The following is a 25914-nucleotide window of genomic DNA, read 5'->3' as shown; positions in this document are numbered from 1 at the left end:
AGTAATATAGGGGAACAAAAGGAAATTATCTATCTATCTATCTATCTATCTATCTATCTATCTATCTATCTATCTATCTATCTATCTATCTATCTATCTATCTGTCTATCTATCTATCTATCTATCTATCTATCCATCTAATTTGCAGGGAACAAAGTGATAGTGATCATGAGGTGAAGTACTCGTCAGTGACCACTAGATGTCAGCCGATCAACAGTATATCTAACGGGGTGTTGTGGCCGCTAGGTGGCAGCTCTGCACCAGGATTTCCTCCTCCCAGGTCGTCGAAACAACAAACCGAACTACGGAGCAAGCGGGTGAGAGAACGTCCGAAACCGCCTCTGACCGCGACTTTTAAACTCTTTTTTAGCGAATTGTAGCGGGATTCAGACGGAGGCTGTACAAGAAGAGTAAAAAGTTCCGATTGTGCCGGGATTACATTTCACAACAAGGTAAGTTAGCCGTAAAATGGCGGAGAGCTATCTGGAAGTTAGTTGATTTGTATTTTGCTAGCCTGGCTAGCTGTGGATGAGCCCCGAGCGCGGATGTCTGCCTCAACCAAGTCGCTTCGTTAGCTCGCGGTACATGGCTACGTCGGTTGTTAGCACGCTAACGAACCCGTTTTCTGGCTCCCGGCTGCAAAATATTTAGTTAATAACCAAACGAATCGTTTCATTGCTTCATGCGACTTACTTACACTTTATACATTTGTAAACAAAGTGTTTGTTGCTTATGCAATACGGTGCTGGAACTCCCGAGGCAAGATGGAGGACGCAAGGACGTGATGTTTTTTTTAGGTAACGTTAGCGGTAGCAGTTAGCATAGCTAAGCAGTGGTAGTTGCTCCCTGCTCTTTATTTGGTGGATAATCCTTGTGGCTATTTGCTCGATCTCTGCGGGAGCATTGTGTGTGACTGGTGTGGAGACAAGGCAGATATTGTCCTTGGAAACAGCACGGACTCGGGTTATTGTGCACAGGCTAACATTAGCTTGCGCTAGTACAGTAGGGCTTGCGTTGTTTTGTTATTATGGTCCAACTACGATAGCATTGGTACACATGGCATATCGCCGATATTTTGGCGTTAAATCGTTCAGCAGACGGTCGCCCTCGTTGTTGAGCAGATCGCGCCCGGGTTCAGTGGGAGAAGTGCTCGCTTACTTGATCCGATCTCATGTAGCTGACGCTGGAGGAGGGGGGAGACGCCGAAACCCTCGGTAGCTTAGCTAGTAGCGGCGCTAGCGCCAGCAGCGCACCGGTGTCAATTTTGACAGGAGCCGACGGAGAGCGTGGCGGCGTCGGCGTTGTTGGAGGGAACCGAGCCGCTACTTTGTGGCACCGATGAACCGCACAAACACGCAAAGTCGGGGCTCGCGCGTGCGGTTGGTCTGAAAACCGTCTCGTTTAGATTCGCAGGCACAAGTTTATGAGATACGCCGCTCGATTTGGCGCCACTTTTTCAGTCTACACCCATAGAATCCCGTCGTCTTGTCACACGCAACATCAAGGAAATAGACATGGGCGCATATTTTCCAACCAACACACCTCCCTGTTCAGTTTAGGACACAAAGCCCTCTCCGTGTCGCACGAGGAATCGCTCTCCCTCGGTTGATTGTTTTATGCTGTGGGTCATTTTAAGTTGTTGATTGTATTTGAATAATAACCGGACTTCATAAGACCCCCGTGTATGTGGGCCATCATTCCCAGGGCAGTGTGGAGGAGAGGATCCCATGGTGATTAACACACAGCATTAATTACACCTGAGTCAGATCCTTCACTTTACCATGGAAGTCTCCTCACAGACGGTATTATAATTAAATAATGACCACTTCAGGTCATCACTGATGGAACTAGGACTAAACGAGGAGAGTATTGCGCCATGTGTGGTTCTATTACAGGTGGAGTTTATTTCAGCTGTTTCAAGTCAGATCCGTTGTTCCTCCTGCTTCTGTCCACTTCCCCTTTTTTGTTTGAAGAAAATAAAAAGTTCAGACAAAGTAAGAATCCTGATTTCAAAAGTTATGTCTACTCTCCTCTCTTGGATTTATGTCTTTTAATTTACACATCACAGCCATGCAATAGTTTCTCTGTGGCCTGCGGTATCTTGTTGATGTTGATACTGCCTCCTGATTGGCTGAGATATGAATGGGGCGTATAGGGCAGTGCCATATTTGGCCATTGAGGAAGACACTCCAATCTTTGTTGCGTGACGTTTTCAGTAAACCAAGGGAAGCGGAGAAAGCGAGGGAGCCAATGGGGAGGCGGCTGAGTGTGACAGGAGCAGTGGTTTCCGCCCCCGTTACCATGTGAAACCGTTTTTTTCCCTCTTGAATGGCATCAAAGTAGCATTTGCTCACTACAGGGATGTGCTTCTGCAAACATGCACACACTTGATGTCTGCTTTCTAACATTCATTGTTTCTGCCGCGTTGGGACGTGTGACGGGTGTGCACGTGTAGCCCTCTTAATCACTCGATTTCATATTCCAGGTCACATGCAACCCCCCCCTGTCTGGTATTCTCTGAGGATCTCAAGCCAGTCATAAGTTGAAGTTATCCAGAAGATGTTACAGAAATGATAGCAGCACCAGAAATACCATCAGAGTTCTCCTTTACTCAGTAAGTACATGCTTCCTGTTGTTATTTATTGTCAATGTTTGAGGCTGGTTTGAATTTACATACTAATGTTTTCTTGTGTCTACCAGCGACACAGACACTCGATTCTCTTCAGACACAGACTTCTCAGAGGAGCCTGATGGAAGAGTTGCAAACACAGCGAAAGGAAAGGTATGAAAGGGCACAATGGCTTGATGCACTCGACCTGGGTCAAGACATTCTGGTCAAATAAAACAGCATGTTCTCCATTTTATATTTCCGTGATAGATATTTCTGTTGTGTAAAATTAAGTTCTCTTAATAACTGTGATGATTCTCACGCTTTTATTAATCCTTATGTTCTTTTATGGTGTTGCAGGGTGGGAAGAAGGGGAAGAAGGCAGCCGGGGAGAAAGGCAAAGGAGGGAAGGGAGCAGGTCGGTTAAACGGCCACCACCAAGAGAATGGCATGGAAAACATGATGCTGTTTGAGGTGGTGAAGCTGGGCAGGAGTGCAATGCAGGTAAGAATGGAAAGATTTTTATAATTGCCACTTTGTATAAAATATTTGTCACTCATGCTAGATTCCATTAATTACTTTCTGATTTAATATCAATCTATCCCAACCTTCCTGCAGTCTGTTGTTGATGACTGGATTGAGTCGTATAAACATGACAGAGACGTTGCGCTACTAGATCTCATCAATTTCTTCATCCAATGCTCAGGATGTAAAGGCAAGTACTGTATTGTATGTGTTACTTGTTAGCCTGGGATCGGTCCTTTTTCAAATGTGTTTGAAGTAAATTATTGATTCTACGTGTCCTTACAGAACCCCTCTGACATATTTGGTTCTCTACATTGTTGTTGTTCTTGACCATTAAGTGAATTGTCCTCTGACTTACCACTCTGTGCTTATCAGGTGTGGTCAGTGGAGAAATGTTCCGCAACATGCAGAACTCTGAGATCATCCGACGAATGACAGAGGAATTTGATGAGGTAACTTCACTCTATTCAGTATAATTATTTCCACATTTAATATAGACCTCCGAAGTATCATTTTAGATTATTAATATCAACTTCAAAACTCTTTGCTAAGAACTGTTCGAACTTTTTTGCAGATAGAAATGGTAACTAATCGTAGTGGTATGTCATTGCATTTACTGATGTTCTTCTCTTTGTGGCCTCTGCAGGACAGCGGTGACTACCCATTGACCATAGCAGGGCCCCAATGGAAGAAGTTCAAATCAAGCTTTTGTGAATTCATTGCTGTTCTAGTGCGCCAGTGTCAATACAGTATCATCTATGATGAGTACATGATGGACACAGTCATCTCTCTTCTCACCGGACTATCAGACTCCCAGGTCCGAGCCTTCAGACACACCTCAACACTGGCGGGTAAGATGAGCTGTGCGTGCGTGCGTGCGTGTGTGTGTGGTGAATGAGTACAGCGTTCATGCACATTTTGAATAATCTCATGTGCATTTCAAATACTTGTAAATGTAATACAGTTTGAAATTTATATTGTCTGCAATCTTTTCTATCTTGTGAAAAGTAAAAGACAATATTAATACATCCACAGATAAAGCTACTAAACATCCATGGCACACCCACACATGTGTTTTCATTTTGACGAATTGGTTTATTTGCACATGTTGGTTTCACTTGTCATGCATACAAGGGTGCTCAGGTTTGTAGTATAAAATGTAGGTGGATTTACCCACTTAAATAAAGTACCTATTGCACCTAGTGGGGTCAGATCATGTGCTCTGTAATAACCAGAGGAATTCAGAGCAACAGCTTATATGTTTTTTTGCAGCAACACATGTACATTTTACAATGACTGTTAATTGAGCAGGTGGGTGGTTTAGCCTCAAAACACTCTAGTGTTGATGTTTGTCTCAGAAACCAATTACCCTTATCTGTCAGTGTTCAGCTGTAACTTGTTTTTGTTGTTTTAAAGTTGTGGTATCTGTGCTGGTCGAGGCAGCCAGGTCAGAGCAGATCAGTTGATACAGAGCTATTTTAAATGACATCTTGTTAAATAATGATTGCACATTGAAACTGTGCAAGTTCAAGTGAACACAAATGCTGCCAAAATTGGACCGATTGGTATTCATAGTGTATGGAGCTTGGTATAAGCTCCAGCCCAGCTCTAATGTCTAATTTGAAACTACTTTTCTCCCAGAATAGGTTTTCAATTTGACATATTTCATTGTGCTTAAAGGTTAGGTCACTCAAGTGTTTTGTTTTGTTCTGTGGTGGAACTTAGTCTCCTAAAGATTATATTTCATCCAGAGGCAATTTTCCATTGTACACGATTGATCTGTTATTTATAGATTTTATTTTTCTTGTTGTAACTTGTGCTTTGAACAGCCATGAAGCTGATGACAGCCCTGGTGAATGTAGCTCTAAACCTCAGCATCAACATGGACAACACCCAGCGCCAGTATGAGGCAGAGAGGAATAAAGCGGTGCCCAAAAGGGCCAACGACAGGCTAGAGCTGCTCCTGCAGAAACGCAAAGAGGTAAGAGTGGCCACATGGTAATTTACTGCCTTTGTTTTAATTTACACGCCTCACATTTAACACGCCTTTTGCATTTACACATACATACTCATTGGACGCCTCAAATTCTAACTACATTGTAGATCATCAGCAGTGGTTTATATATTTATTGGGGTCATTATTCAGTGTCTAGAGTTTTGCCTGACTTTGGCAGAACGTGACAGAAACAAACCTTTTTTTATTATTTTTCATTAGCTTTTAAAGAATCAATTTTATAGCACCAATAATTTAATTTAATAGATATTTCTATTTAGGAGATGATAGAATCTGGAAGAAGTGTCTGACTGATTCAGACAGTATTTGCAAGAGGGGCTGTATAAAGTGGTTGGTTTGAGAAATGATTCTACTGGACATCCCATCTGATTGGACCAGTCTCAGTGGAGAAAGTGGCAGTAAATTAGAATATTCTGAGGTCTTACTTACCCATCTGGCACTGAGCCTGATGACACTTTAAGTCCCAATGTTCCACATGGAACCTTCAGAACCCATCCTCTCCATTTCCAGCCAGATAAAGTTTGTAATAGCAGGCGGAATTAAATGTCATATGTATTATATTATATCCTAACTCAGAATTGATTTAAATATAACCATTGCCCAACTTGCAGTCATTATAAAAAGGGTAGTTTTATTGAGAAATCACAAAGACTGTGCACACACACACACACACACACACACACACACACACACACACACACACACACAGAGTTCCTAAGTTACACCATACCTTCAAATAATTGTGAATTATTTTACCTAATAAACCATAAATCTGTTCCATTTTTAGAATAGTAACACCCCGGTAGGTGGCGGACCTGCAGTGACTGTGTTAGCACCAAGTGTTATTCAGCCAGTCAGTTTTATTAGGTTATATAACAGCAGGTCCTACTGGGCATCCATCTGTTATTTCACTGTGCAGCCACATCACAGCATGAAGGCATAGTTGACTGTCACACACATCTTGTTATGTGAACAATGCCTCCTGGTTACCTCTTTAACATTCTATTCAGTTAAGCTTTATGTTTGACTGAATAAATGTACTCATGTTTTTTTCTGTATTTCAGCTCCAAGAAAATCAGGATGAGATTGAAAACATGATGAATGCAATATTCAAAGGAGTGTTTGTTCACAGATATCGGTATGGCGTCAAATAATAAAACTCTATCAAAAATGTTCATTCTGATACTGTATTATTCTTGTGCACAGTTTAACAAAGAATGATATTTTTACAGTGACTCAATAGCAGAAATCCGGGCAATCTGTATAGAAGAGATTGGAGTGTGGATGAAACTCTATAGCGATGCCTTCCTCAACGACAGCTATCTGAAGTATGTGGGATGGACGATGCACGATAAGGTGAGTTTGAATTTCTTTTGTCTTTAAAGTCCCTATGCATCCATAGTTCAGAGGAGTTTACACTTCATTTTTCTGATTAGACCTCAGCTCAGCGCTGTGGGCAAGCACAGCAGCTACACACAGCAATACTCACACCTCTCCTTCTACTAAAGCTAACATCTCAACACTATCTTGGCAAACTAGGCAGTTTCAATTTCTAGCCTGTTGCGACTAGCGATCACACACTTGCACACCGGATGAAAGAATACTGAATGCTCTTGGAAACAACAAAACAAATGTTACCCACCTGTCAAACAAATACAAAGCAACCTACACATTCATCTTCATACCTCATGAACTTTCTAATGTGTCACCACAGTAGTCAGACTACCAGGACAAATCCCAGTGGGCTGCCTCATTGGTGGACTGGTAGAACATCAGAATATCCCGAAATGTCCTTTTTTCTTTTCTTTACTTTCCTGGCCCTGTCTTTGTGCCTGTCACTTGAGGTGCAGGTTGGTGCTGGATATGGCCAGGGCTGAATTTCTTTCTCAGCCAGGCTACAGAATCTCTATTCTCCCTCTCCTCTTTGGCTGTTCCTCCACCCATTTGCAAATGTGTCTGTTTGCAATCTGCGATGCCAATCTGATAATTCTTAAATTGTAATTATCCGTTAGAATGTGCCACATTTACCATCTCCCGTTCCCACTGCCAACCCATTCCCCCTTTCTCTCGTCCTGTGCGCAAGCAGAAACACCTATCGATGATTGGCTTGAGTAGTGTTGTGTTGCTTGGTCCGAGCCACTTTTTATTCCATTTACAGAACCAGGGCTGTGTAGTATCATTATTTATTTTCTGTGCATGCTCAGAAAGGACAGCGAGTGCACTGTGAGGAGATACTTTGTTGGATTAGAATCCACCTTTATAAAGCCAAAATCAATGACTCTATTATAAACAAGGTTAAGCCAGAACAATTTGGGGCTCATGATTGATACCTGCTGTTATTCCAGCAGGTGAATCTAGGCTACTAATTTTTTACCTTGTGTTTAAGATGTTTTTTCGTCTTTACCAAATCCTTTGAATGTATAATTTGCTACTGTGAACATGATAACAAATACATAACTTCTCTATTCCAGCAAGGTGAGGTACGTCTGAAGTGTCTGACAGCCCTGCAGGGTCTCTACTACAACAGAGAGCTCAATGCAAGATTGGAACTCTTCACCAGTCGCTTCAAGGTGAGCACCACCTGCTGGACAACTTAGACACAACATCTCAGACTTTTCTGACTCAAAATTAAGTTTATACTGACAGACACTCACACACGCATCAAATGTATTCCTTTAGCCAAATAACTCATTAGATATTTAATCTCACTCTTCTTTCGCTTTCTCTCAGGACCGAATCGTCTCCATGACTCTGGACAAAGAGTATGATGTTGCAGTACAAGCAATTAAACTACTCACCCTAGTCTTGAAGTAAGTTGCTGTGTTCTTGATGTTAACCGATTAGTACTGTTCAGTGAGACACTTACAAAGATTTCATCCACCTGATCTATGAAGACGCACATGTGTACCTCATGAATTGCATGAGGTACACATGTGCTGCTACTTTATACACTTTAACTGACTGACCTTCTGTGTTTGTCTCTGCAGTAGTACGGATGAGGTATTGACCCCTGAGGACTGTGAGAGTGTCTACCACTTGGTCTACTCAGCACACAGGCCTGTCGCCATTGCAGCTGGAGAATTCCTTTTTAAGAAGTATGTTGAGCATGCATCGAACTTTACACCACTGAACAGAAGTGAACACAGACACTATGATGTAGAGGCAGGTCAGGGAAGAGGGGAAAAAAATATCATTTTGTAGACGCAGCATCTACACATTTCTTTTCACAGGTTCATCCGGGCAGTAATTCTGTTTGTAACTTCAGAAATTCAGTTTAAGTTACTCAATGTTAGTCTCTGTTGGATTGTCTCGCTCTCAGTTGAATTCAATCTGTTTTCAGTTTAGCTGATTTTTCTTTATTTTCAAGCCCCCTTGCTGCTTCTAAGAATTGGAGTTGGAGGATTATATGGGAGTTGCTTCTGTGTGATACCAAACTAATGATTAATGTTTTCAAAGACTGTTCAGCCAACGGGAACCGGAGGAGGAAGGTGCCCCCAAGAGAAGAGGCCGACAAAGCCCCAACGCCAACCTCATTAAGACCACTGTCTTCTTCTTCCTGGAGAGTGAGGTATATAATCATGTTTCCTTTTTCTTTTCTTTATTAGCAGTATGTTAATAGACTGAATCATCCACCCTTGATGTGAACATCTCTTCTTAGCTCCACGAGCATGCAGCCTACCTAGTGGACTCCCTTTGGGAATGTGGTGCAGAGCTACTGAAGGACTGGGAGTGTATGATCAGCTTGCTGCTAGATGAACCGTTACCAGGAGAGGAAGGTATGTTGGTATATTTTTATTTTTTAAGCCTACATTACTGGTTTGCACTTCAGGTCACATAGAGACGTGGCACTGAAACATGATCTGTTCTTTCTTTTGAATTTGTTGAAATAAAAAGATTTCCATTGACTAGCTGAGAAAGCTGGAGAACATTATCCTTTTCTTTTCACCTGAAGGCAGACAGAGAAACTTGTTTTAAAACAGCACAACTACAGTATCTAGTTACTCCACATCACTTTATGAATGAAAGTGGAGAGTGTAAGACCCATGTTTTGAAACTAAAACAAAAATGCTAGACTGAAGTTTGCTTGAACTTTACAAACCACAGTGCTTTTGGGAGAGTCCCTTTAGATATTTTGTTGAGTCACATCAGCTCTTTGTTCACAAAAAAAAATTGAAGCTTTCACAGAAAAGATCACATCCCTACTGTGAAACATGGCTTAGTAATGATTTGGGGTTACTTTGCTGCATCTGACATTGGGTCCCCTAAATATTTACAGAACAGGTCATGTCTCCACATACACCCGAAAAGCAGCCAAGAATGAATGAGACAGCATTATATGGTCTCAATGTTCACACCATTTTATTTAGCTGTTATTTAAAATGATGTGTTGAATTTGTGAATTGTTGATCCCAAATACTTTTGTCAGTTTTGTTTCAGCTTCTTTTGGTGGATGTCTTGTTTTTCTTGAAGTGGAAGGATGCCAACACCTTCAGCTTTATCTGTAAAATGTGCCCTGATTGCTCTGTGTTTTTGTAGCTCTTACAGACAGACAAGAGACAGCCTTGATTGAAATTATGCTGTGCACTGTGCGCCAGGCTGCTGAATGCCACCCACCCGTTGGAAGAGGCACGGGGAAGAGGGTAAGTGTCGATTTGAATAGTGGACAAAGATGGGTGGAAGTAAAATTCAGTAATTTCTAACATGAACACAGCTGTCCTGGGATTGCTTTGTTGACAGATGAATTAAGCATTGATTTATTTTTTTCCTTTCGAGCTGGGTCAGAGCAAACTGAAACACAGTTGAAATAATCCCCTCTAACATCACTTGCACTAATTTTACATGGATTAATTTGTATGCATATTTGATTATATTTGTTTTTTGCAATATATCACATGTTGAATGTTTTTTTTTTTTTGCTTAAAATGTTTGGTGCCAGTTTGGGGATAACAGCCTGCAGAGTTGATGTACAGTGATTGCCACATTGCAAAGTTGCAGTTTTATGTGTGACAGTATGAGGGCATTCATTTTACAACCTAACAGACATTGCTACATAGATTTCATTGTGCTGAACAGACACTTTAATCTCATTTGGTTTAACTGTGGGCTCTTGCCTTGGCCTTTTAAATGTATGTTTTAAATTTGCTCTATTGCTTCTCCTGCAAAAGTGTGACCTGTGCTGGGCAATTAGTTTTCAAAAGTGATATAAACATGGCAATGAAATACATGGGACTGAAATAAACCTGTAAAGGTCAGGTCAAAGAGTAAACTACTACATTCAAGACTAGACTTTCTGTGTGCATGAATGCAAACTAGAAACATGTATAACTTGCTGCATCTCTGATCAGGTGATGACGGCTAAAGAGAAGAAGACTCAGCTGGATGACAGAACCAGAATGACAGAGCTGTATGCTGTGGCTTTGCCCCCTCTACTGGCCAAGGTTTGTTAAATCTACTGAAGTACTCCTTATAAAGCCTTTTGGCTTTAGATGTGTATTCACCTTTGATTTAATTGTTTTGTCTATAGTATGCTGTGGATTCAGAGAAGGTGACCAACTTGTTGCAGCTGCCTCAGTTCTTTGATCTGGAAATTTATACCACAGGACGTCTGGAGAAGGTATGGACATTATCACTCAACAGCAATCAAACTAGGAAAAAAAGATTATCAGTTTGTTTAACTTAAACAAAGTTGTTTATTTCCCTCATCATTTGTCACACACAATGTGTCCTTCTTTTTCTCTAATCCAGCATCTGGAGTCCCTAATGCGTCAGATCAGGGAAATAGTGGAGAAGCACACAGACACTGAAGTCTTGGAGGCCTGCTCTAAGACTTACCATGCCCTCTGCAACGAGGAGTTCACAATCTTTAACAGGGTGGACATCGCCCGCTCCCAGCTGCTGGATGAACTGGTTGACAAGTTCAACAGGCTACTGGAGGATTTTCTACAGGAGGTAGGAGTGACAGGATGCACACATGCACAAGAATTTTGATTATTGAGCCCACTCATCGCTATCAATTCATATTTTAATCACTTGCCCCTTGTTAGTTTTTTGTATGTTTAAAGGGATGTTTATGCCTAAAAACTGCATCAACCTTCTTCTATTTACTTTCTTTTAACCCGACATTAAATCATCAACGTGCATAAGTGTGTGAAGAAAATGTTGAACATGTTAAATAGTCTGCGATGAGGCATCTGAAAACTTTGATATGTATGTGATCTTGGTGCCTCAGTCTTTATCAGATCCATCTTGATCCATAAAATTACAAATTTGCACTGTTTCTTTTTTCCAGGGGGAAGAGGCCGATGAAGATGATGCATATCAGGTTTTGTCAACTCTAAAGAGGATCACAGCATTTCACAAGTATGACATTTATCTGTAACACCTATTTCCTCACAAAATTCAAACTCCTCTTGTACTTTTCTCCAGTTAGAGCAATAATTTGCCTTTGTGTGTTTTCTTGAAACTGACTGAGACTTAAACATATCTGTTGCAGTGCACACGACCTGTCGGGGTGGGACCTTTTTACCAGTAACTTCAAGCTTCTCAACACAGGCATAGAGAATGGAGACATGCCTGAGCAGGTTATAAGATAGTAATACGAATCTAGTAATACATTTCAGTAATAGTGAATATTCAGAAATGTTAATCCGTTTTTTCCACTTGTGAGCAGATAGTCATCCATTCGCTGCAGTGCACCCACTACGTGATCTTGTGGAATCTGGCTAAGATATCTGAGGGGAGCTCCAGGAAGGTGAGGTCTCCTAAAGCCACGTTCACCCTCTCTATTGTGCAAAATGTTGAAGAGAAATGGATGGACCAAAAAACATCTTGTCTGTGTCTTGAATCAGGATGACATGGTGACCCTGAGGAAGCAGATGAGGGCTTTCTGTATGATGTGTCAGCGCTACCTCACCAATGTCAACACAGCTGTCAAAGAACAGGTGACAAACGTGTACAACAGCAAATCTACATGTGTAGCAGCAACTGTAATTGTAGAATCTACTCAATAGCAAACATAAAATGGGCATAGTCAATATTTAGATATGGTTGCAAAACCTTTAACTCATAAAGGGTGGTTTAGCTGCTGTTCATTGCAGCAGCAGTGGATTTCTACACCTCTAAGAGGGTGTTATCACATAAAAGATTGACTTCACCGGGTACCCCTTACTTATTTTGTACATAATTGATGAAAAGACATTTTGTGCTGCATTTCTGCCCCCAAAGTGATGTAAAAATACAGATTTTAACAAATCCTTGTGGCGATTTGTGTAATTATACTTTTTGTATAGTACTTATATATAGTACATAGTACTTATAAACTGAGCTTTAACTTGCTGTCCTTTTTTCTGTCTCCCTGCAGGCATTCACCATCCTGTGTGATCTCCTGCTCATCTTCAGCCACCAGATGGTGTCCGGAGGCAGAGAACACCTGGAGCCCCTTGTCTATTCCCCGGAGGACTCGCTGCAGTCTGAACTTCTCTCCTTCATCCTGAATCACGTCTTCATAGATCAGGACGACGACACAAATAGCACAGGTACAAATTCTAATGTGCGGTTCTAGAGGCTCATTTACTTTCAGCTCTGCTCCAGTGAGAAAGGAGAGCAAGTAAAAAGGACAAACCAAAAAATGCAGTTTGTAGAAACTTTGTTTCTTTCTCTTTTCAGATGGGCAACAGGACGATGAGGCCGTAAAAATTGAAGCTCTGCACAAGAGGAGAAACCTCCTGGCTGCCTACTGTAAACTGATCATATACTGTGTAGTAGAAATGAGGACTGGAGCTGACATCTTCAAACAGTACATGCGAGTAAGTAAAGCTATATCATTGAATCCGTCAAGATCTGATGTGTGTGTATGTACCTTTTAAGACCAGTTGCGACATTTCCGTGCTTCCCCCTTTAGAGCCGGTGGAGTCATGTGTCTCAACCACAATGTCATCGTTCTGAAGACATGTGATAGATGAAATACATTTTTAATTTGTTGAAATACTCATGAGAAAGGGTAATGCATTATGGGACATGTAGTTTGTTTGTTAGCCGTGTTGGCCTGCATGAAAGGTTTTTAAGTAGCCTTACAGGTAAGCGCTAATGATCTATGTGAGGGAGTGATATTGAAGCAGATTACTGCCCTGTTTTTCCATTGACAAAAAAAAGAATTATTAACAATGAAGAAGATTCAGACCCGGACGATGTACCTGCTAACTCACTGACCAAGGCTCAGTCAGAAAGGGACATGTCTAGGAAGGGGGGAATAAGGGGCGTGTCTGTAAACAAGCTGGGTTAGTTTTTTTTTTATTTTTACAATTTTACAAAGTTTACGGAAAAGATTGATTATTTACAAAGAAAAAGGTCTGAGCTAAAATTTAATCTATCAAATATTAATTAAGTCGTTTTTTATTCTGTGCCTTAGGTCTTAATGGGGAAAATGCAGTTATATAGATGGATATTTTTATAAATGATAGAGTAAATTCTGAATGACCTGATAAATGTTTTCCTCCCTTCTTTACAGTATTACAATGATTATGGTGACATCATCAAGGAGACTATGAGTAAGACTCGACAAATCGACAAGATTCAATGTGCCAAGACGCTCATCATCAGTCTGCAGCAGGTCGGTGCACACATGCTTACTCGTTAATTAATACAGACACTCTGACCTTCTGGTCGCATGTCCCACTTTTAAGAGTTTGTTAATCTAACATTTCACGTCTCTCCTCCTGCTAGCTCTTCAATGAAATGCTGTCAGAACTGGGTCATGGGTTTGATCGTTCCTCCTCTTCGTTCTGTGGAATTAAAGAGTTGGCACGTCGTTTTTCTCTAACCTTTGGTCTCGACCAAGTCAAAACCAGAGATGCCATCGCTATGCTACACAAGTAAGGTTTCATTCCGCTCTCGTTAAATTGACATTGCTCTTCTTAAACCTTTTTGCCTTGCAATCCTGGAGCTGCCATGTCAGACAAATTACCACTTGAATTCTCTTGCCAGGTTTTTTCATCCTCTGAATTTTGGAGAGACCTAAGTAATGAGATGTTGCAGTTTTTCCCATGAACTGAAAATAATTCAGACTAACATGTACAATGACGTCTGGCTGTAAAAACAAAGCTGGTCTGTTACATACACTATTCAAGAAACTCTAACATCCATCAAATGTGCTCTTATGTAGCAAATGTTGCTCAAAAATTTGTAACACTAATGTCTGCTTCTGCATAATCCAGTTTCCCACCAGTTGGTGTAAACACGAACTGGTGTAGTGGTAAAACAAGAAACTATTGTTAATTCACTCTTGACCTTTTTGGAGTGTACACGTTTCAGTTGAACTGCCATGGAGAGTTGATTGTTTAAAATTACGTAATCCTCCACATTGGTGAATAACTACATTCATTACATGATGCTTTTGTTTATTTATTGTATATTATTTAATTATAATCTCAGTCAGGTTCCAAGGAAGCAGTTTATCCCAAGTATCCCTTGTACATGTACAACATCAAAGTAATGACACACAGGCTAAATATCCTGCTTTGTTTACACCTCAGATTAAATATTTCATGCTTTATTCAAACAGGTAAATCCCATAATGTTAATAACCTCTTTTTAATGGGAGACCAAGCTGGCAGCATTACAAGATTCAGACAGAACTACACAGACGGATAAACAGATAAAACCAGCTGTATGTGAACAGTACTATTAGATTATCGCACAACATAACATGATTACTGGGTGTGGTTAAGTGGAACTGCAAATATCTGATCACAGTGATTTAAGGTTTGCCTGTAAGACTTTGAGTGATTTTAAATGCTTATGATCACAAGTGTTCATGTAGAAACAACATTGGATGCAATTTGGTGCACTATAAGATAAGTGATATGTTGATACTGAATCTGTTTAAATATATAACGTTTAGATTAATTGTTCATCATATTAATAATTACGTATTCAAGAAGGTTTATTAACCACAGTATTCCTAGTTGTAACAAAGCACAATGTTTCCCAAAGAAACTATACTTTAGACTTTGACTCTTATCCACTCAGTCTGGATCAACTTTATTTTGTTTTATCTACATGGAATCAATTTATTTTCTCTGCTGACTGTCTGTTATTCATCTTCTCTGTCTCCTCTCAGGGATGGTATTGAGTTTTCGTTTAAGGATCCCAGTCCCCAGGGAGAAGGAGGCCCTCCCCTCAACCTGGCTTTCTTAGACATCCTCAGCGAGTTCTCCTCCAAGCTTATGAAACAAGACAAGAGGACTGTGTAAGTATTTTATCTGCTAGCTGACGGGTGGGAGGCTTCATTGTCTCAGAGCAACAGGTGTTTGGTGCAACTGGTGTTTCAGATGTGTGCATAGTTGCTGTGAGGCTTTCCTTTAACCCCGTAGTTGGAATGTGCACCTGGTTATGTTAACGTTTGTTCTGTGTACGCACGGATGCACGGGTTTGTTCATCTTCTCTCTGTGGACTCCCTCTGCTCCTCAGCCACATGTACCTGGAGCGCTTCATGACATTCCAGATGGCGCTGCAGCGAGAGGACTGCTGGCTCCCCCTCATCTCCTACAGGAATTCCCTGCAGGCCGGTGGTGATGATGACACCATGTCGGTGATGAGTGGCTACTCCAGCAGAGGCTCCTCCATTCGCTCCAAAAAGTCCAAGCCTCCTTCTGTTACAGCCGGAGCGTCAGCAGCCAAGAGGAAACTGCCAGAAGGTATAGAACACACAGGAAGCATAGGTCATTATTAATGTTTTATTTTAGAACAATGTAGATTAACTTTATTTTAGATGGTGCTGACAGCTATATAGGCCTCTGCTGTAGCAGCAGCAGCAGCAGCCATGGCCAGAGACATTATGTTTTTCGGGTTTTCTGTCCATCTGTGCTTTTTTCAGTCCCACTGAAGGATGGACGGAATGGATTTTATTCAAATGTCAATGTCCATTGAGCGCACATCGATCCTATTCCAGTGAACTTGAAATCTCAGGGACAACCAGTGTTAATTGTATTATCCCTGGCACAAATGCTTACTTTGACGCTGTGATAAACTGATTTAAATTTAGAGGTCAAAGGTCACCAGTGTCCTCCACAGAATTGATTCAGGTTGTGGTGGTAGCACATGCACAGGCACCCAGTTTGCTCTCATGTGCAAAACGGGCAGAGTGATGGGTACACAGACAATAGAGAAGTTCTTGTTTGGTAGAAAACTGCATTGAATGCTAGTCAGAGGTGCACGCTTAAGTGTGGACACCTGACCTGAGCCAGGTATCAGCTGGTATCAGCACACAGCAAAACTCTGAGGTTTCTGCATTGATGGTACAAAGGCAAGTGTTGGCCAGTGTTTTATTATTAAACTGTAGCAAGACCCATTAGAATATGGTGGGTCGCCACAGTCTAGATATTTGATTCATAACACTGGTTATTGTGACCTCAAAAACAAATGTTTGCACATACCTAAAATAATTAATCAATTGTTACAGAATTGAACACAAATATCTAACAGGATGAAACGAATGAAGGACATTTTGCATCTAAAAAGTCAACTTCACTGTGACAATATAATCTCCTGCAGAAACACTTTTCTGGCCAGAAGGTGAGATAGTGACTATATTTCCTGGAACTTGGCATAAAACCAGGACGCGGTAATTATAGTGTAAAGCTTTAGAACTGGACATCAGCAGTTTTCTGTCATTAACTAAAAACATCAATCAGCACCTACCATTGCACCAGCACATTAAGAACAAGTCTTAATGAGAGCCACATATAGTGTAGCCTAGTTGTGATATAACAAAAGCAGAGTTGGAGCCCAGATTAACCCAGATGCGTTTCTACCAGGCCGGCTCAGCCAGCAGAGCTGATGGGTGAGGAGATTAAACAGCAGATGGTAGGAGAGAGTCAAAAGAGTCACAATGCTCCTGACCAATCACTGCGTCACTCAAATGTGTGACTGAATGTTTGCTAAAGATGTTTTCATGAACAGGGTTTTCACAAGAGTAATGAATGATGAAACTTCCAAAACATTTCATTAGCAACATGCAGTGTAGTACAGTCAGAATCAAATAGTGGCTATCACAGACATTTGAGAGCTTGTTCTGCCCCCCTTTGTTGTTATCTCAGTTTTGGATTTCGCTCACAGGATTATTGCTGGCGTCCACCATGTCTCACCATGAATCGAGAAATTCCTTTTGGTGTGAAAGGTCAAACCTCTATTTGCAATGAGTAGACGGTACTTTACACCTAGTTCTGAATTCCACATCCTTTGAGAATACACTTAATTTAAGTTTGGAAATACAACACCCACATTCCAGCCTCTTTTTGGAGTTCTTAAGTAAAACAAATGAGAACCCCTGCGTCAATGTAAACAGACATTTGCTGGTTTTTGTTATAATACCCAGTCACAGTCATACATTTGGTCAGTTATGTTTTGAAACTCAACATTGTTCATAGTTGAAGGAACTTGGGATAAAATGGGTTTATTTAGGAAAAACGTCTGTTCCTAAAAACAAGTTTACGCACATTTGTTGAGAGTTTTCTGACACTTTGTTCTTTCTCTTCCAGAGGAGAGCAGCAGCAGCAGTGAGGTGTGGCAGCAGACCATGCAGACCCCGGTCATGCTGCCGTCGCCGCACCTCACCTCCACTGCCATGCGAGACCCGAAGAGGGGCCGTGATGACAGCTACATGGGGGTCTACCCCCTCCCTCACGACCAGCAGCAGCCGCACCAACACCCGCAGCACCATCAACAGACGCCTCAGCACCATCAGACACCAATGGATTACAAGTAAGTTGCTTCCCAGAGGTGCTGTGAAGCAGTCAGTTCACTTTGCTATTTTACGTTGTATTTTGAGATCTCTGAATATCAAAATACAACTAAACTTGGTTCAGCATCAACTAGCAACAGAAATGTGTATACATAAATGTATATATTTATAGTCAGATCAGATAAAATGCTGTAAACAACTGTTATATATTTAACTTGAGGTAGGATTAGTTGTTTTGGTGTGATGGGTTCAGCAGTTTGTCCTCACCTCAGAGGGGAAAAAAAGCTCTTTCTCAGCCTGTTAGTCTATGTGCACATGGTCGTGTGTCTGTCTGAAGGCAAGCTGAGTGGGTTTTCTCATAATGTGAAAAACTTTTTTGTTGTGCCAGTGGCTAACTCTAAGGTTTGAGCCATATTGACAACTTGCTCTACGTCTTCCCTGTCAGCTGTAGTGCAGCTGGGGTACCATTACGTCATTTAGCTTTTATCCAAAGCAATTTTCAATTAGTGCATTCAACATCTATGAGGGGCCTTTTGGGGTTTAGAACCTTGCCCAAGGACACTTCGGCATTGGGTGTCCTCAGACTGTCTCCGTCCTCCTCTCGGTCTACGTCCGAGCCACCGACCCACACGCCAAAGTGTACAGCTGCATGTTGTTCTGGTAGTGTAGTAGTTTCACTTTTGGTTTGCATGCAAAATCAATTAAAAGAACACTTAAATGTTCCAGCCAACAAAGGTTTTAACATCTTTCAACCAGTTGTCTGTCACTGGGACCTGAAACAGTTAAGTGTTAACATCTGTCATCAATATTGTGTTCCCTCTTGTATTTAACTTATGCATATAAAAAGTTTACTTTGGGGGCATCATTAATGTGGATGTTTCAGTTAATCGTTGAGTTCTACTGTGCACACCATCAAACTTTTATACCATTAAATATTGTGCCAAGACACACACACACACAGGTCACTTCTAAATATCCCCCGTCCACCATTAGACTTCTTTCTCCTCATTAGCTAGGTTGCCCCTGCATTTCTAAAACCCTTTGATAGCCATTTACTTAATTATCTGTTATTTCCTTGCATCCTAATGCTACCCCAAGATTTTATAAATTTGACTAGGCTTCTGTCCAGCTTCAACATTCAGCTGGGTAGATCACTTATTCTCTAAGAATGGAATCAAAGGTGTGGAGCATGAGCCAGAATACATTAGGACGGTGTTCACTGTAATTTCCCATTTGCGTGCTATTAATTTAAATGGTTGTAAAATGCGTGCACTTAGCAGCCTGCCAAGTGTGAGGCCAGCTGGGACTTTGACTGACTAGTTTATTTATCCAACCTGACTTTTCATCTTGTGCATTTTAGTTCCCAGGTGACGTGGATGCTGGCTCAGAGACAGCAAGAAGAGGCACGCCAGCAGCAGGAAAGAGCCATGAACTATGCCAAGCTCCGAACCAACCTGCAGCACGCTATGTAAGACAAACACACCTGCACAGAGGGCTGCCTGTCTCAATCTCATTTTGAAATATGATTTATATATTTACATTACCATTTTGCTTTCACAGTCGTCGCGGCACTGGGCTCATGGAGGAGGATGAAGAGCCGATTGTGGAGGATGTGATGATGTCATCTGAGGGTCGTATGGATGACCTCAATGAAGGCATGGACTTTGACACCATGGACATTGATTTGGTGAGATATGCATGTAACTGATTAAACCTCCAGTGTGGAACTCCCTCTATGCACTTTTTCTGTAATTCCTCCTCTGGAACACAAGTTCATTTTTTATCGAAGCATCAGAAACGTTTCTTGGGTGCTCCTCAGATTTTTCTGCCAGAGGCTCTTTCATGTGTTGCTGTAGCAATTGGTAAACTAATCATTGCTGGTTGGACGATAATAATGTGCCAACACAGGCTGAAAGAAAGATAAAATAAAGATATTTACCTGGAGCTGATCAGCAATGTGTGAACCCATTTGACAAGGGTTTCATTGTACACAACAGTTCTGAAGAGGAAGACAGGCCCCAGCAGATTACTGGGTGACCTCCCACACGCCTCTGTGTAGTCATTTGTGCTCATGAGACTGTGACTGTGTGCGTGTTCACCAGACAATCACAATAATCATCTCTCATCGGCCTGACTAGTGCCCCACCCTCAACTTTCACTGCTATAGATAAAATCTAATTCTGTGGGAAACGCTGACGGACTCTGTCGACAGGGCCTCGCAACTGTTGATACAACACGTGGCAATATGACTCTTTCATCTGACCATTTACGCCAAAACCACAGAACCATGTATGATGAGTGTTAAAGCCAGAACAAAACTTTACCCAAGACTAATGTCTGTTTTGGATGCTTACACTGGTGCTGCACTCTGAGAAAAGGCTCCAAATGTCACGTTGAATCAACCAGAAAATGGAACAACTGCCCCAGTTCCTCTGAATTCACTCCATTCGCCGCATGTGTGATGAATTCTTTCCAAATGGAGCTGCAGGAGTTCTGTGCTGCACGTATCTGCTGAGCTTGTACCTCTCCTGTTTTAATATTGTAATGCACATTGCAAAAATCCATGTCAGCATCTTGTTTGTTCCCCAGAAATGATTTAAGTCTAATTTATTTTAAGTTAGCAAATAGTTCAAACATTTACGGGTTGTCTGCCAAAGCAGCTGTTTGAGCAGGAAAGATTATTAGTGTTTGCTCTAAATGTTTCTTCTTTCTCCTCTAGCCACCCTCCAAGAACCGCCGTGAGAGATCTGAGCTCAAGCCAGACTACTTTGACCCTGCCTCTATTATGGATGAGTCGGTAAGAATCATTGCATCACTTAGCTCTGTTTAACCTCGTATACTCACAGACTCGCCCTTCTCAAAACGCAGGCTTGTTCTCAGGCCGTTGTTGTATGAAGATTCCAGATGTGTTTGTGTGTTGGCCAGCTGGAGAAGCTTGTGAGGCACAGCGAGAGTAGACGCCACTTGTGACTTCCTTTAAAAGAAAGTAAACACTGAAATTAGGACAAGGCTATGGGTTGAATGGAAAATGGATTCCTGGCAACTGGTCGCATTACATGGATCACTTGCAAGCGTGTTGTATTTGGGGGCGCTGAATGAGACAGTGAAACATTTAGACAAGTTCAGCAAACCAGGCTGAATGCACAGCAGCCAAACGCAACATGTCTTATTGGTTGCAAAGCTGCCGGTTTTTTCTTTTGCCTGTATAAACACGCCAAATTTTATTTATTTCAGCATGTACTGCCAGTCTTAAATTCTTGTTTCAATATGTCCCAACTTTAATAAACCCTGCAATTTGCCTCAGGGGTTTGTTCCTAGTCTCAGCTTTGAAATGTTCTTCAGATGCCAGTAATATGGAGTGTTGTGCAGGTCATTAGTGTCAATTTTAAATCATTCAACTGTCACAAACGTGTCAAAGAAGAAAATGCTTTTTCCCGTCATCAAACACTTAACCCGGCCATAGTGCAGATACAGTTCAGGACACTTTGTTTTAGTTGCTGAACTTTTGAGTAACTTAAAAATGAATGTGGCTGTAGACATGATTATATTTGGAAAGTGCCGAATGGAAGTGAAATGCACTGTTACGCAGCAGGATTTCAGAAACTTTAAGGGCAGCCAGGAATTATTAATGTGAGAGGGCTCAAGTTAGCAGCTAGATTACTTTCTCCCTGTGACACCTCAGCAGCAACCGCTGTAATGATGCAGCCGCTCAGGTGACACCCTGCCGCGAGGAGGCCCAGCCACTTTTGTTACGGCCAAATATAACCTCCTAACGTGACAGTGGTACGCCTCATTATCTTCACACTTTATACTCCGGTCTGAAGTGGACCCTCATCTTTATTCATGTTCATTCTCATACCATACGCAGTGAAGAGATGGGCTGATTTTTCTTTAGAATTAGGTATCGGCTGGGTTTCAAAATGGTACCGGTGCCAGAACTGATACTTAAAAATGCAAATTCAATGATAGTTGAAATTTGAAATCTGTGTTGTGATTGGTAGAGACTGGCTTCGTAAGAACCGATGTTGTTGCCCAACCCAACAAATTTTATGCTTTTATTCATAAATGTCAGGATGTGGCATATCTCATCAATTTCAATCATATCAAATGTGAATGTTTAACTTGATAATTATCATTAAAACATGTTTTCCTGTGTGTTTCCTCTAGGTTCTTGGGGTGTCCATGTTTTAAGCTAATATCCAGATGATTTTGACGCTGGGATAACAGAAGAGGCGCTTTGTATTTAAAGAGAATTTTAGATGCGAAAAAACGGAAGCGTTTTCTCTAAGAAAAAGCAAAAACAAAACAAAAAAAAATTCTGGCTTGTACTCCACGTGGACCAATGACAACCCACACTCAGTGTTGCTTGCTCAGAGAGGACTTTGTTTCAAATATTTACTTTTATAATCTTGGGTAAGCTCTTCCTGTTCAGAAATAGTGTAACAGGCCACTTCCAAACCTATTAGAAATGAGACGTGTCTGAAGAAGATCCATAATAGCTTTCTATTTTTCTTTTTCTTTTTTTTTTTTTTTAACCCCCTTTCCTTTTTTCAGTGGGGATGAATTGGTGTGTTTAACTTAAGAAACTTTTTTTTTTTTTTTTTATGTCTAACCCTTTTTACAATTGTAGTAAGTTACCAGGTGTGAAGTAGTAATTTATAAACAGACTGTAGTAGCTTGCTTGTACTGTGTTAGCCAAGTGGATGGAGGTCTTTCTGTTTCTGTGCTCTTTCTTTTTTTCCTCCCTCTTTCTGAGTTTCTTTTCCCTGTTGCTGGGCCTGAGGTCCTGATAACCACTGGTGGTTAAGATGGTGACGTAGAATCAGTCAGGATCTCTTTTTATGATGTGAAGATTCCCAGTCCATTGAACGCTCCACCCTGTTTAAAGCAGTAAGTCCCAGAGCTTACCCCAAGATTTCGGACCACTCCTTAACCACCATCTACCAGGGGACATGTGTCCCCCAACCATGAGCAGAGTTAAATCCCAGTAGTGCCACTGTGTGGGCTCTGGACAAAAGCAGCCCTGTCTAAGAAAATCACGTTTTTTTTTTCTCTTTAAATCCAGCAGCATAATGTTGAAATGGGTATCTCTACATTTTGAATAAAAGTTATATATGAATCGGTGCTGATTTTATATATGTGCTTTTGGTTTTTCTTATTTTCAACTTTTCAACCTTCAGTCAAAAAGTCTGAGAAATGTGTAAGTAAAACAAAAAAAAAAAAAGAGAGCATGTAAAGCCATGCATCAAGGAAGATTTTTAAATTTGTATTTTTATTTTTTCGTTTTTTGTTTCGTTTTTGTTTCTCTCCTTTTTGGTCTTGATAATGTCTTCGGGTTTCTACCTTTTTTCCTACGTGTAAATTAGTTTGGATAAAACTAATGAAAAGACTTGTGAAATTCAGCTTTAAGGTTTTCTCAAGAATGAAAAGTTCCTGTCACACAACACTTCAAAAGATTTCAAATGTTAAAAGTGTATGGTAGTCATTCAGACAATACTGAAGATGAGAATGATTCAGCAGCGCTGTGGCAGCTAGACAAAGCTTAGATTTTGACATATATTTGTCACGCGAGTTTTAATGAAATGTTTTGTCTACTGAGGTTTTTATTTTGTAGTCATTCCATGCTTAAGCCTTAAACATGCTTGTGATGGTCACCTTCTCTCACAGTAATCTTCCATGTCAGAGGATCAGTCATGTTTAAAGGTGGAATAATTGGCTTCTTAGAACATGAAACATGAGGTGGTCAGATGTAATGTGATAAAGTAGATGAACAGCCTATATGTGTTTTGCCTAATTATTTTATGTAAGTAAAAGAGAAAATTCTTTTAAGGAAAAAGTACTGTTTATTGTTTGTTACTTACCACTACATTGGTATAAATTCTTATTAGATCATGTGTATATATACAAAATTTAATTTCTTTCCTTCCTTTTTGGCCATTTCTGTGTTTTTTTTTTCCATGCACTATTGCCTACACTCTAAGTTGTTGTCTATTATCCCATCCTCTTTCAGTCACTCTTTCTGATTTGTACTTGTCTGGAGACAGTAACTTTTGAATAAAAATCAACACATTTCATCAGTGGTACTTTTTACTGGAAATAATGAATGCAGCATGATGAACGCTGGGGTTACATTCATGTATTTGTGGTAAAATAGTTCAAGTTGAATAGTTGAAGTTTCCCTTTAACGGCAGAAGGGGGCAGTGTAGTCCACGGCAGCCATCTCCTTTCCCCACCCATAATTGCTGTATCCTTTTCACTGTGTTAAAAGACTATGCTAATGTGTTCTCGGGCCCTCTGTCTCTTCAATGCACACATCTCGCTGTATCTACCAGCTTTCACATTTGTGTTGACAATCAAAAGGGCCCATTGTAGCGAGAGTGATGTCTTGTTCTGCGCAGACAAAGAGCGCCACAGTTTGTGTAATGATAAAAGTGGAGGACAGGAAGCGCAGGAGAGGATGAAAGCTTCTCCAGTCTTCAGTGTTAAGTGCATGATTAATAAATAGGAGCTCAGATCAATGCGAGCGTGTGCGAATGGGCCCTGGCAGAGAGTTGCCTTCATGTCCGGCCTGTGATACATGAAGAGGCTCATCTATCACTACGTCACATGTCTGCTGTCAGAATAATGTGCAGGGGAGGCACTTACCTCGGCAGCCCCCTGCTTGATAGTCTCCTGAGCTGTCAGGCCTTCTAGTAAAACGCTGCTCGTCGTGTTTCTGCACAAAGAGAGACCAAAGGGAAATGTCCGACCACCAGATAAGCTGTTGTCAAACCAGTTTAAAGAAAGTTGAGAGGGTGTTTTATGTCCACATCTCGTTCTCCTGTGCCAGAACACTTATTTTCCCCTTTGCTGTCCTGGCTTCGTTTTGTTCTCACAGCGGCGCATGTGTTTGGGTGGATTCGGGTTAAGTTGTGTGTCTAGGGTCAGGGATGCTGAGTTTTAAATCAGAGCCGCAGTGTCTGTGGGTGCTCACATCTACTGTTTACCTCTGATAACCCAGAGGCCTCCACAGGCCCTATCAGTTTATCTGGTGCCGAGACCTCGAAGAGGGTCAAGGAGGGCTAGGGAACATGTATGTGCAGAGTTCATCGCGTCGACTCGTCTGACAGGATCTGCAATGGTTTTTCAAGGCAATTTCAAATATGCACTTTTGCTCTGCATCTTTAATGTAACTGATAACAACTCTCTGAGGAGCTGTTGTACACGGAGGACAAGACTTTGTGAGTGTTCTACAAGAAGATAAACCCGCAGAATTTTAATTCCACGGATAAATCATTAACGAGAGCATTGGTTGTAATCTTCTCGGCTTGTAAGGGCAGAGGAAAGCAGCTGACCCCAGAAAATCATTTACCAGAACCTGCCTCAGATTAGATGCAGGGACTCACGCACACAGTTGAGAAGACCAAGCTTCCAGGCCACTGGCGCTCAGACGTCCAGGCTCATATCCCCCAAGCACTTAACCGTAGCGAACCCCGTCCTTTGACATTTCCGAGCCACAATGCACTGTGCATTCAATAACATGTCTGGTAACCAAGTAAGAGGGGGAGTAAATCTCTCCTGAATCGAGAGGAGACGCTCTGTGGGCCGTAACAGAGATGTCAAGGTGAATGTGAAATGAGGAACAGGATCAATGCCCTTCATTATGAGGAGCAGGTTTCATAAAACAGGCCAGAACAGGTCAGAGATTCCAGTGGAAAGCTATGAATAGAGCGCCGTGGGAACCTACTGTCTGCCTCCTGTCGGTTCTCCTCGTATTGACTCGCGGGGCCGAGCTGTTAAAGGTGTGCTGAATGAGTGAACGAGTGACAGGGCCATTGTAGTTGGAGGACAGAAGCAGGGGGGATTAGTCTCCCTTCGGCACTGATGGTCCAGCGTGCGGAGGGAATCTGTCGTCGGCCGGCCTGCAGGTGGTCCAGAGGTCCGGGCAGGGCAAGTGAGAAAACAAGACGGGGGGTTTTCAGCAGGGGGAGGCTGGCTGTTGTTTACCCTGGGTTACCCTGGAATCTGATTCTCTACACCTTCTCTCCT

At 41.5% G+C, this 25914-nt stretch overlaps 1 protein-coding gene across 2 annotated transcripts; it reads left to right on the top strand.

Annotated features, from left to right (window-relative positions):
* Window positions 1–228: 228 nt before the first annotated feature.
* Window positions 229–23960, top strand: stag2b (STAG2 cohesin complex component b). 2 transcript variants are annotated; one of them, XM_020112152.2, is made up of 34 exons: window positions 229–317; window positions 2486–2614; window positions 2701–2782; window positions 2969–3112; window positions 3227–3323; window positions 3509–3585; window positions 3780–3984; window positions 4963–5114; window positions 6212–6285; window positions 6380–6503; window positions 7619–7717; window positions 7878–7957; window positions 8135–8242; window positions 8604–8715; window positions 8806–8923; window positions 9684–9787; window positions 10493–10585; window positions 10672–10761; window positions 10893–11096; window positions 11437–11507; window positions 11641–11728; window positions 11818–11898; window positions 11996–12088; window positions 12508–12682; window positions 12813–12952; window positions 13654–13755; window positions 13869–14017; window positions 15265–15393; window positions 15615–15841; window positions 17684–17906; window positions 19247–19354; window positions 19447–19573; window positions 20606–20683; window positions 22054–23960. In XM_020112152.2, exons 2-34 carry the CDS (start codon window positions 2571–2573, stop codon window positions 22075–22077), a joined length of 3822 nt encoding a protein of 1273 aa, XP_019967711.2. In that variant the 5' UTR covers window positions 229–317; window positions 2486–2570; the 3' UTR covers window positions 22078–23960. The 2 variants fall into 2 exon arrangements, with proteins under 2 accessions (XP_019967711.2, XP_019967564.2); XM_020112005.2 differs by having other exon boundaries at window positions 243–452.
* The last annotated feature ends 1954 nt before the right edge of the window (window positions 23961–25914 follow it).

Source organism: Paralichthys olivaceus, chromosome 9 (assembly GCF_024713975.1).
Source record: "Paralichthys olivaceus isolate ysfri-2021 chromosome 9, ASM2471397v2, whole genome shotgun sequence".
NCBI classification, from domain to species: domain Eukaryota; kingdom Metazoa; phylum Chordata; class Actinopteri; order Pleuronectiformes; family Paralichthyidae; genus Paralichthys; species Paralichthys olivaceus.
The sequence above is the reverse complement of the archived record's forward strand: the minus strand, read 5'-3'. Positions and strand labels throughout refer to the sequence as shown.